Raw genomic sequence first — 12,972 nt, 5'->3', positions numbered from 1 at the left:
CTGCTGGGCATTTACCGTATTTTGCCATGTATAAGGCGATCCCCTGTATAATGCGCACCCACATTTTTGGCCCCAACTTTCAGAGGAAAGAATCTTTCACTTTAGTTTTTAAATTCAATTATTTATCTATATCTAGATACTTGTTTTCTGTGTTATAAAGGAATTTTACCATTTCTTTTTGAACATGTTATAGTACAAGAAATTTCATGTCACAAATAATTACAAAGCACAAGAACAGATACCAGGTATTTCAGGTACTACCCATGTATAATGCACATCCATATTTTTCCCTCAAAAATTTGGGCAAAAAATGCGCATTATACAGAGCAAAATACAGTAGGTGTTTAGGAATTACTAATGACGTGGCAATAGCCTTGAGCATAGCTGCTTTCCAGTTCACTTTTGAAACTTAAAACTCCCGCCACCCGAGCCTTGCCACTATGACCCCGCCCACAACGGAGTCGTAGTCACGTGTCTAGCCTCTGCACCGCGAGGGTTTCTGGGAGAGCGAGCATCCCAGAAACGGAAGTCCAGGGGTCTAACACGTCATTTCCTTTCTACGAGAGGAGCGCAACGGCTGTGTTTTTGCCTTGCTCCGCGGCTGTATCAGCATGAAGGAGATGAAGAGCGAGCGGGAGCGGGGAAGCCGGCGAAGGCACCGGGACGAGGACGTGGTGGCCACGGCGGCGGTGGTGGTCAAGCAAGAGCGCCTCAGCCCGGAGGCCTCGCCCCCGGCTCACCGCCGCCCGGACTGCTCCCGCGGTAGCGCGTCCCCGCCAGCCGGCGAGCCAGGCCGCCCCGGTCACCGCGGGACCCGAGCCCGAGGACATAGCCGGTAAGTGGGAAGCAGCCGGGGTGGACCTTCAGCCCGGCTCATTGAGAAAGGAGGACAGGGCTAGCGTTGGAAACACACCTTGAATGCCGAACTCAGCGGCTTGGACTGCATCCTAGGGCGGTGGGAAGTGACCCGGTGGTGCTTGTGGTGTTGTTTGCCCGTCACTGGCGTTGTACATGGGCGTTAATGGACAGGATCTCACCCCTTCATCTCTGTGTGCCTAGCACTTCAGTGATTAAAAGCTCAGCGGGAAGCACTGATCATTTAAATGGAAATGAACGGTTTTCCCCATCTGCCTGCGAAATGAGTGCGGGCGTTGCCCTTCCAATTATCTGCCCCAAAAGGTTTCCACATGGAGGGCCTAGGACATCTACCTGATAGAACTTCTAGGAAAAAAATTGTCTCTTTCTAGACTCGTTCATTTATTCACTCAGCGTAGCTTTACTGAGTACCTGTTATGTGCTAAAGACTGCCCCAGGCCCTGGGGCCAACAGGGTGAGCTAGATAGACGGTCACTACCCTCTCGCATTGATGTCCTCTAGCCCTGAGAAAATAACTGGCAAACAAAGGAAGTAGTTTTCGTTAGTTACAAGCGTTAGGGGTAGGTTTAAACAGTAATGTTACAGAGATTGGAGGGAAGTGAGAGACCTCTGTGAAAAGGTGCCCTTGGTGCTGAGGCCTGAAGGATAAGTCGAATCCAGCCTTGTAAGGATCCAAACAGGGGAAACGACTCGGGCAAAGAACCTGTAGTGGAATTGATTGTGGTTGTTTTAGAAATAGAAAAAAATCCAGCGTGGTGATCAAGGATGGTGGCTGGAATGGAGGTGGGGGAGGGAGGAGCCAGAGCAATCGGAGTTGCTGATGGATTTAACGGGATTGTGGGGGAGGGGTGTGGAGCGCTGTTTTGGGGGTGAGGACAAAAAGAATAGAGGATGACTTACAGGGTTTTTCTTAGCTTGAAGAACAGGGGGGATGGTAGTGCCGCTTACTGAGATGGCAAAGACTGAGAGAAGAAAGGTTTTGATGGGTTGAGAAAAGAGATGCTGTTATCTTAGGTAGGAGAAGGTTTGGTAGGCAGTTATGTCTGTAGGTCTGGAACTTAGGGGAGACCTTCGGCTAGGAAGATGAAGCTCCTGACTCCTATAGTGTGAAAAGCAGAGACCTTCACAGATGTGGTGTTTGTGTGATAGATAGGCCTGATATTCGAAGGTAATTAATTATATGGGGGAAGGGAAATGGAAGTAAAAATCCTGTTTATACCATTTTCTTCACAGGTCCCCGGCCAAAAAGAAAAAGTCCTCGGGGAGAAGAAGCAAGTCTCCTCGGAGTAACAGAAGCCGAAGTCCTCACCATTCAACAGTCAAAGTGAAGCAGGTAAGAGGATTAAGATTAAGATGGTTTGATGTTGGGTCCAGACCTAGAGCCCGTTACCATCACAGCTGAAGTGTTGTTACACATGTATCCCCCTGTACCTACAATGGGCTGTTCTCAAAACTGGGTGGGCTTTTCTCCTTGTTTTGCTAAATGAAGCTTTTTATTTTGAGATAATTGTCGGTTCACTTGCAGGTGTAAAAATAATACAGGTGTATGCGCTTTACCCTGTCTCTCCAAATGGCGACATCTGTATAGTCGGGACATAAAATGCCTCCATCGCCACAGGGACCTCTCCTGTTGTCCTTCTATAGTCACACCCCTCCCGCCCACTTTTACCCTCAACCCTTGCAACTGCTAGTCTGTTCTGCATTTCTACAATATTGTCATGTCAGAACATACAAATTTCTTAAATGTATTTCTAAGTATTGAATAATTTGTGTTACTCTTGAAATGAGATATTTTAAAATTACTATCACATTTTCATTTTGGCACAAGAGAAAGCTAGCTTTTTTTTTTTACATATTTATTTTGTACATGACTAGTTAACTTGCTTTGTTAGTTCTCCTTTCTGTATGTGGTCCCCTGTCAGTGTGCCTGCAGGTACTCTTGTTTCTAGGGCTCTGAACACGGGCTTGCACTGTTAGGGCTATAGTGCGGCAGTAGCACGGGATACGCAGTCAGCGTGACCTTGTGCAGAAACAGGACCATCACAGATGACTTTGAATGCAGCTAGTTCATAGATTGTGGACTGCCTTGAATGTACTGAATCTGTTCAAATTTCAGGAGCGTGAGGATCATCCCCCCCGGAGAGAACGGGAGGATCGGCAGCACCGGGAGGCGTCAGGACAGGAGCACAGGCGATCTAGGAACAGTGACCGAGACAGGCACAGGGGCCACTCCCACCAGAGGAGAACCTCTGACGAGAGACCTGGGAGTGGGCAGGCTCAGGGACGGGATCGAGACCTCCAGAACCTGCAGGCTCAGGAAGCAGAGCGGGAGTTCTATAATGCCAGGCGGCGGGAGCACCGTCAAAAGAATGAAGTTAGTGCCAGCGGTAATGAGCCTCAGGAGTTGCTTCCTCCAGCTGGTGGCAAAAACAAAGACAAAGAGGTGCCTGTTAAGGAAAAGCCAAGCTTTGAACTTTCTGGGGCTCTTCTTGAGGACACCAACACCTACCGGGGTGTAGTCATTAAATATAGCGAGCCCCCTGAAGCACGTATCCCTAAAAAACGGTGGCGTCTCTACCCCTTTAAAAATGATGAAGTTCTTCCAGTCATGTACATTCACCGACAAAGCGCTTACCTCTTGGGGCGACACCGTCGAATTGCAGACATTCCAATTGATCATCCCTCTTGTTCAAAGCAGCATGCGGTCTTTCAGTATCGGTAAGTAGATTTGCAGAAAGGAACTCAAGTGTGAGCAGAACCTAGTCTCAGTTAGTTAGCGTTACTAAATTTTGGGGTTTTTGTTTTTGTTTTTAAATCCTCACCGGAGGACATTTTTTCATTGCTTTTAGAGAGGAAGGGAGGTGCAGAAACATCGATTCGAGAAAGAAGCATTGATTGATTGATTGCCTCCTGTAGGCAGCTGGACTGGGGCTCGAACCCTCAGCTTAGGTATGTGCCCTGACTGGGAATTGAACCCACAACCTTTCTGTGATGGACAAAGCTCCAACCAGTTGAGCCATACTAGCCAGGTCAGGATTACTAAGTTTTGTGTGCATGTATATGCGGAAAAATCCATACCTGTAATATCTGAGATTAGTCTTGAGTATTGATCTAACTGCCCTTTGAATAATCACTTGTATTTGTATAAGAGCATTGAACTTGGTGTTGGGAATCCTGCCACTGCTACTTACCAGGTGTTTGACCCTGGACAAAGCCGCTCTCTGGGCTTTGGCTTCTACCTACCTCACAGGGTTATTATGAGGGTTAAATGGACATACAGTTGAGAATGCCTGGCTTATGTGTTGGCTTTGTCTGTATCTTGACAGTGTGTGTGGTACACCTGTTATTGTTTGGTCCTCACCACAATCCTGTGAAGTGGGTAGCACAGGTATTAAATTCCCATCTGACAGGTGAGAAGACTAAAGTTCAGTAAAGCCACATGACTTGCCTAATAAATGATCACCATAGCAGAACTCTGGCTCAAATCTAGCTCCCTTAACTCTGAGGTTCAAATCTGCTTCATTTCCCTGCCCTGGCTGGGTAGCTCAGTTGCTTAGCATCTTCTTGATTTGCCAAGGTTGTGGGTTCGATCTCTGGTCAGGGCACATGCAAGAAACAACCAATGAATGCATAAGTCGGTGGGACAACAGATGGATGTCTCTCTCCCCCTTCCTCTCTCTCTCTGAAAATCAATAAATTAGAAAAGTCTTCTTTATTCACATTGGGACAGGAGATAAAATAAGTTGAAATATAGGCGAAAGAAGCATTAGATTGATTATAAACAACACCAAAAAACCCCGTATTTTCTTAACTATGGCAAGAGGCCTTCGATTTTACATTTTAAGCTTCTGATCTACTGTGAATTTCCTGTCCTGCAGTGACCAGGTCTCACCTTTCTAATAAGTATTATTGAACTTGCTCCTGATTTCTAGATTCAAGGCCATACGTTCCCCTTGATTTCTCAGAGTTTGAACTTGAACTGTATTAAAGCCACATTATTTACCTCATCTAGGCTGTATTAGCAAAAAGCTGGATGATCTGAGGCAGGATTTGGCCTACAGGTTTCTTTTTTTTTCTTTTACATTGAATTTATTGGGGTGACATTGGTTAATAAGACTATATAGGTTTCAGGTGTACAGTTCTGTAACACATCACATGTATGTTGTATTGTGTGCATACCACCACAGGTCAAGTCTCCTCCCATCACCACTTATCCCCCCTGTACCTTCTTCCACTTCTCCACACCCCCTTAGGTTTCTCTCTCTCATCTCTTCTAGGCTGGTGGAATATACCCGTGCTGATGGGACAGTTGGCCGCAGGGTGAAGCCCTACATCATTGACCTTGGCTCAGGCAATGGAACATTCTTGAACAACAAGCGCATTGAGCCACAGAGATACTATGAACTGAAGGAAAAGGATGTACTTAAGTTTGGGTTCAGCAGCAGAGAATACGTTCTGCTTCACGAGTCCTCTGATACTTCCGAAGTAGACAGGAAAGAAGATGAGGATGACGAGGAGGAGGAGGAAGTATCCGACAGCTAGCGAACTAAGAGACGGAATCTTGAGAGACCTTTCCTTTCTGCGAAGGCTTTGTGATTGACTCCGGAGCACCACGGTGCCCTCTGTAACGCCTCTTATTGCCTTAAGTCTTTATGTTTGGTTGGACTCCTTTCTGTGACACATCAGCCACTCGCCGTGGGCACATGTTTTCAGAACAGTCTCACCAACACCTTGTGTTTCGTAGAAGCATTGTGGCTTTTGGTTGGTGCTTTCAGAACCGCTGCCTAGGAAACTAAACCCTCGGCTAAAGGGAAACTGTGGCTTGTTCTCTTTGTACAGTTACTTTATTTATAGGCTTTGTGAACTGGGTTTGTTTCGTTTTTGTTTCTGGGGCAAATCCCTTAACAGAATCTCTCTAAGCTTTGGTTATCACCAAAACAGCCTCCAGTATATACCAAAGCTTTGAACTGGTGAGCTCTTGAGTCACAGAAGTTGATTTTGCACTTCTTTTTTGGGGGTGGGGGGGGAGTTTACCACGTGACCTCATTGTCGGCTGTGGGGCTGAAACGGACGCTTTGTGGAGTCTGATTAAGCACGTGACTGTACAGGAAGATCATGACTACTGCCCGGGGGTGCTGATGCGCGTCCCAGGAGGCCGGGACGCGTGTGGCGCGGTTTCCTGTGAGGGAATTCTGATTTCTCCATGCAGCATGTACATAACAATTGTGATCATCTTATCTTTTCTTCCACTTTATATTTTTACTCAAATATCATCTCTTTTTTTTTCTTTTTTTGAGGAACACTGTCATTTATGTGGCAGGGTCCTCGCTTTATTCTAACAACATGTGTATATGTCTAAAGAAGGTTGTGTAGTTTATGTTTCATCTTTTTAAAAAACATTTAGAGAGGTTGTCTTTACCTTCCCAAAGCTGGAAAGCATGGAAATCGCCCAGTTTCCTAATTTTCCACTAAAGGGGTCTGTGTAAGCAGAAAATGTGTAACAACTTCCATATATATTGTGTTGTGTATATATAATTGTGTGTGAAAGAGCCGCACACTGATTTTCATATGAGAATGTTTTGTGATGTAAATGTAATACTACATTATAGGCAAAGGCCTCCCTGCATTTGAAGAGCAGGTTTTCATTTATATGTATTTTTGGGATGCAAAATAATAAAATTTGTAAATATAGCCCCATATCTTGGCAGGTGAGTGTTGGTCCTGTTGAAGCAGCAGCGTTTTCTCAATTGGCAGCGAAGGGATTTTCCTTCCCAGGATAGTCAAGAGTCGGGGCAGGTTGTACGTAGTGGGCCCGGCTGATTCACCCTCAGGTGGGACGGAGAGAAGGGAGAGAGGATGCAAGTCAGTCATTGCTGCTGCTAACTCTTGGGTTGACACTTCCGATACTATTAGATTGTTTTAGATTGTTTATATTGTTTTTCTGTTAAGGTCTCACATACACCCTTGTGTACTCGGGGGAGCAGCTGAATAATCTTTATTCAAAAGAAATGAAAAGACCCTCTTTGAAGAGTGAACACTTAATAAGATTAGTTAGATGTAAGGTTAAATGAAGGGAAGCTATAACCATGAGCGATTACTAACCCCCCACCGTGTTGGACATGGGCTGTTGTAACAGCTATTCGTTGAATTTTGATACGTCCCATAGATCACAGATTGCATATGTGCACGGGTTCCGTTGTGATGGATTTTTCCGTTGGTCATGGGATTAGGCACTAGTCTGGCATCTCACTCCAGGGCCTCCTTGTTCGGTCTGTGCTATTCCTACTGCTTCCCGTAGGCCTTGGACTTGGCTTCAAACACCATCCTGGTGGGCACTGTGATGGATGGCCATTTCGCCTACATTTTTCAATAAGAGGTTCCAATGGTGTAGTAAACTTTCACTTCCTGGATTAAGAGGTTCTTTATGCCAAAAATCTAGGAAGGTGCTCCCCACCCGCCTTTTTTCTTTCTTTTTCTTTTTAAGAAACAGGGTTAAAGAAAAGACACTACCCATCTCCAAAGCCAGGTATCACCAGCAGAGTTCTCATTTGAAGTTGACATCCTAAAGCTTTCTCCTGAGTTCATTGCTTAGAAAGTAATGTTCATCTAAGCTTTTTGCAACTTTATTCCTGACATTTTCTCCACCCTGGTTGGCTTGTCTATAAATCACTGTCAAAATCAAGTTACCTCCAGAATAGCCCTTTGCTTCCAGGACCCTCCCCCAGATGCTCTGTGGTGGTCTACACGTCTGCAGAGGTATGGGACCGAATCTTTAGATTTTCCCCATCAAGCCTTTTCCTAGTCGTCTGGTTCCCTCATTCTGACGCTGACTAAGGACAGCTCATTAAGTGCAGCTGGCGAAGTGGCTTCAAATACTTTTATCGTATCCTGGTGATAAGTGAAAGCAGAGTAATCAATGCAGTTAACTGAAAAAAAATTCTTTAATTGTTTTATTGAGTATGTTTGGTAGACTGCCCAAATGGTTATAGTTTTTTAAATTTTTCCCTTTGGGGAAATTGTGGATGTGAAAAATGAAGTGATACAATGTTAATTGAAGCCTAAGAGTGACATACAACACGCCCCTCCCCCCCCCGCCCCCCGCACTGTTCCTGGGTATATGAGTCTATATCAGCCGAAAGGCTACTTGATCTACATTAAAGCTTTGGAATTGAAAGCTTCATTGGGTCTCTTGGGTGAAGCTTCCAGTGTATTTATCAAATGGGAAACCATTTTAAGACTGTTGATTTGTTCACATACACTCTAAAGTGAATTAACTCACTAAAGCAACGGTTGCATTAGCTTACTATGCTAGCGCTTGGTTTACAGCTGTCAGAAGCAGGGAGCAATAAGATGGAGGCTGCGCTGTGACAAGAGGTGGCACTTAAGGCTTTCCTTAGAGACCAAGTGGATTTCCAACCAGTTGTGAGGAGCGGTCCAGGCCACAGCAGGGCTGCAGTGGGAGCTGTGGAGAGGGTCCTACAAAGCTGGTGAGTGGGGGAGCCAGAAGCTGCAGGTTCAGGGGCCATTCCTCTGGACTGTGGCTTCCCACCTCCCTGGCAGAGCTTAGTGGGGCGATGTGAGAGAAACAGGCTGTCCTATTCATAAGGGGTTCAAGGAAATCGCAGTGGGTGGGGTTCCTAGGGGTAGAGAGTGGCTCAGGCAAATCCTCGCCTCACCCCACCAAGTCAAAGCCAGAGCTGCTTGGAAATCATCATAGTGACTCATAAAAATAGACATTTTCAGTAATTGGGTGCCTAAGAAGTGCTATGAACCCAGACCTCAATAATAAAATTGGCCAACACTGAGGAGCACTTTCTCTGTGTGGAGCATGGTTCTAAGTATTTTACTCGTATACTAATGACACCTTAATTCATTTCTTCCTCATAAGCCAGGCCCCTTTCATCATTCTACTTTGTGGATGGGTACACTGAGGAACAGAGAGGTAAGCTCACACACCGGTAGGCAGGATTGGGGTTCAAACCCAGTCACTCTGGTTGCAGATGCCACATTCTTAACCACTGCCTCTTGCAGCCCTGGGATGAACAAGGTCTGGCTCTGGCAGAGCGACATCATCAGGAGCTGCAGACGGCGCTGGACAGAAGCACTGGGGGCCTGTGGAAGCTCAGAGGAATCATATTCAACAGAGCCTCAGTAGTCAGGGAGGAACAAGCAGTTAGAAGAGGCCGGTGGGGATGAGGAAAGAAAGGAAGACGTATTTCTAGCAGAGAAATATGAAAGACTAGCAGTCAGAAATACCCGAGGTGAGCCCTGACCGGTGGGGCTGTGTTGGCTGGGCATTGCCCCTCAAAGAGAAAGGTCGCGGTGGTCAGGGTACATGCTGGGGTTGCGGGTGCAGTCCCCAGATGGGGCATGCGGGAAAGGCAGCTGATCAATGTTTCTCTCCTTGCCTTTCTTCCTCCCTTCCCTTTGGTCTAAAAGTAAATAACTAAAATATCTTTTTAAAAAAGAGAAAGAAATAAATAGCTGAGGTGATAAATTAATGAGGCTTTGGAAACAAAGGTCAATAGGGAGAAGAGGGTGAGTGAGACCTGGATTCTGAAAATGGTGGACTAAATTATTTTTCTGAAACCTGAAAACAGTCAAAATTTCTGGATAAAATATAAGCAAAAAAAAAAAAATCTTAAAGCTTCCAAAAACTGACAAAATAGTAAAAAAGTTATCAGTCCAAAAGCGAAGATAAATACGAATCCAGAGAGAAATGGAGTGCAGATGCCTGGAAACATTCGGTCTAAAGGCAAACCATATTTGATTCTAGCTAATCAGACCTTACCCTAGGTTGCGTAAGATAGAACAAAACCCAGAGCCTACGTACAATGCGCAGTATAATAGATATTTCTCACACACACACACACACAAAAGCTGGCATGTCAAAGGGCTATCATTTTAAGAATAAAGGAGTGGATCAGAAATCGAATCCTCTCAGGTATTTGTAGCCTGGGAATTCAGGAAACCTCCAGCCTTGAACTCCATTTAAGATGACCTTGTACTATTAGTGCCTTCAGGTGTCTGATAGATATAGGTGAGCCCTGGCTGTGTGGCTCATAGGATTGAGCACTGGCCTGTGAACTGGAAGATAACCGGTTCAATTCCCAGTCAGGGCACGTGTGTGGATTGCAGGCCGGGTTCACAGTAGGGGGCGCACAAGAGGCAACCACACATTGATGTTTCTCTCCCTTTCTCCCTCCCTTCCCCTCTCTATAAAAATAAATAAATAAAGATCTTTAAAAAAAAAAGAAATAGGTGAAATTACCTTTTGGAAGGACTTTTTAACTCCCCTCCAGTTATTTCCAAATTTCCCCCCAAATATACAGTTTCTTTAAAGCACACAGTTAAAGGCCCTGTAGATGAAAACCAACAGAAATGACATAACAGAAACTGATTCTCAAAGAGCTTCAAATACTTGAGTTACAAGATAACTATAAAATGTTCATGATCAGTGGGAACTGACTATGGGACTCGGGGCAGGATGAGTGAAGGAGGGCAAGGGGGGAAAATTGGGACAACTGTAAAAAAATAACAAAAAACCTTAAAAAAATAAAATATACCTCTAAAAAAGAAAAAGAAAAAACATAAAATGCTGATGATCATTGTTTTCTAAGAAATAAATGACAAGTTTGAAAATACCCACAAGGAACAAGAAACAGCAACAAGTGAAACGGGAGTTATTTAAAAGACCAACTAGACTTGTTAGAAATGAAACATACAGTAACTACACAAAAACCCATCAATGGGCAGCTTTAAGAGAAGCTTCAGTGAGAATTAATGAACTGGAATACAGGCCAAAGGAAACTATCCATGCACATAAATTTACTTTTTTAAAGATTTTATTTATTTAGCCCTGGCTGGTGTGGCTTAGTGGATTGAGCACCAGCTTGCGGAACCATAGGGTTGCTGGTTTGATTCCCAGTCTAGGGCACATGACTGGGTTGCAGGTCGGGTCCCCCCCCCCAAAAAAAATATATATATAAAGATTGTATTTATTTCTAGAGAGACAGGGAGGGATGAGAGAGATGTGAGTGAGAGATGAATCAACTGGCCACCTCTCACACGCCCCCAGCCCGGATGCTGCCCGCAACCCAGGCTTGTGCCCTGATGGGGAATCGAACCAGTGAGCCTTCAGTTTGCAGTCCGCTGCTCAGTCCACTGAGCCACTCCAGTCAGGGCATGCATATAAATTTAACAACTTAGATGAAATGGACCAATTCTTCAAAAATTATAAGTTACCCAAATTCACTCTATGAAATAAATCATCTGAATATTCCTATAAATATTAAAGAAATTAATTAAAGAAAATTAATTAAAAAGCTGCTAAAAAGAGCCCTGGCCAGGTGGTTTGGTTGATTGGAGCATCGTCCTGTGCACCAGGAGGTTGCAGGTTTGGTACCCGGTTGGGGCACTTGCCTGGGTTGCGGATTTGACCCCTGGTCAGGGCGAGTACGGGAACAAATCGATAGATGTTTCTCTCTCTCTCCCTTCATCTCTCTCTAACACCAAAAGACATGCCCTCAGGTGAGGGTTAGGAAAAAAAAGTTAAAAAAAAAAAAGCTTCTGCTCTTTTTTATATCCTTGAAATATCGAGGCACAGATGATGATGGTTTCACTGAAGAATTCTATCGAATATTTCAAGAATTAACACCATTCTATACACCTCTTGAAATTAGAAGAGCAAGGAACACCCCCAATTTGTTTTATAAGGTCATTATTATTTTGGTACCAAAGCCAGAAAGGAAAGTACAAAGAAAAAAAAAGCTTATAGAACAACATCCCATGAATTTAGCCACAAAAATTCTCAATAAAATATTAGCAAATGGAATCTAGCGATATATAAGAAGAATTATACCATGACCAAGTGGGGTTTATTCCAGATATGCAAGGCTGGTTCGACACTTGGAAATGATTCTATGTGAAGCACTATACCAAGAGACTAGAGAATTAATTGACACAACTATGTCAATTAATGCAGGAAAAGTATTGGACAAAATTCAATACCCATTCATGATAAAAACTGTCAGGACACTAGAAATAGAAGGGAACATCCTCAACTTGATAAAAAGCATCTGCAGAAACCCTACAGCTAACATCACACTTGACAGCGAAAACCAATTCTTTCCTCCTAAGGTAGGGAACAAGTCAAGGTTGTCCATTCTGACCACTCTTACTCAACATAGAACCGGAAGTCCTAACCAGCATGGTAAGGCAAGACAAGGAAATAAAAAGCATACAGGTTGGAAAAATCCCTCCTGGAACTAATAAGGGAGTTCAGCAAGATCCCAGGTTACAAAAGCAACACACAAAAGAAGTTATCCAGAATGCAGCAGAGAGCAACAAAAAGATGAAAAAAAGATAGTTGACTGGGGGGAGGGAGGTATAAGGGGATTAAATGGTAATGGGAAAAGAATGCAATGAAGATTAAATTTTTAAAAAGACAGTGGGTAAAAAGAATAAAGGATTATTATATTTGAAGTTCCAGAAGGAGAGAGAAAATGAGGCAGAGGCATATTTAAAGAAAGATAGCTAAGAATTTCCCAGATCTGGTGAATTTCCACAGACTGTAGAGGCCCAAAGAAAAGAAGAAACAAGGGAAGGAGGGAGGGGAGGCAGGCAGGCAGGCAGGAAGGAAAGGAAACCCTACCTAGATTCATGAACGTGAAATTTGCAGAACCTTGAGACATGGAGAGAGCTGAGGCTGGAGAGGTAAGGGGCCAAGTGAAAACGACGTTTAAGAAGACTGGACTTAAGGAAAAAGGCTAACATTTAGGCAGTGTTATTACTGGCCAAGCCCAGAAAGACCCGCAGTGATTTACTCCTGGCAGCATTTATACTACGCAAGTACTGTTATTACCTCCATTTTACAGATGAGGAAGTTGAGACGAGAAAAGTTTGGTTACTTGCCCAAAGCGGCACAGCTTTCAGTGGCAGAGGTAGGATTTTTTTAAAAAATCTGTTTTTTTAAAAGAATCCTCATCCAAGAATATGTTTACTGATTTTAGAGAGGGAGGGAGGGGGCGGGGGTGGGGGAGAGAGAGAAAGAAACATGGATCTGTTGCCTCCCATACACATCTACCACGGTCAAAC

At 44.3% G+C, this 12,972-nt stretch overlaps 1 protein-coding gene across 1 annotated transcript; it reads left to right on the top strand.

Annotated features, from left to right (window-relative positions):
- The first annotated feature begins 527 nt into the window (after nt 1–527).
- On the top strand, nt 528–7,998 carry SNIP1 (Smad nuclear interacting protein 1). The gene is made up of 4 exons (XM_024554803.3): nt 528–835; nt 2,110–2,209; nt 2,993–3,594; nt 5,154–7,998. Exons 1-4 carry the CDS (start codon nt 612–614, stop codon nt 5,416–5,418), a joined length of 1,191 nt encoding a protein of 396 aa, XP_024410571.2. The 5' UTR covers nt 528–611; the 3' UTR covers nt 5,419–7,998.
- Nucleotides 7,999–12,972: the final 4,974 nt, after the last annotated feature.

This window comes from Desmodus rotundus, chromosome 3, assembly GCF_022682495.2.
Source record: "Desmodus rotundus isolate HL8 chromosome 3, HLdesRot8A.1, whole genome shotgun sequence".
Taxonomy (NCBI): Eukaryota; Metazoa; Chordata; class Mammalia; order Chiroptera; family Phyllostomidae; genus Desmodus; species Desmodus rotundus.
The sequence above is the reverse complement of the archived record's forward strand: the minus strand, read 5'-3'. Positions and strand labels throughout refer to the sequence as shown.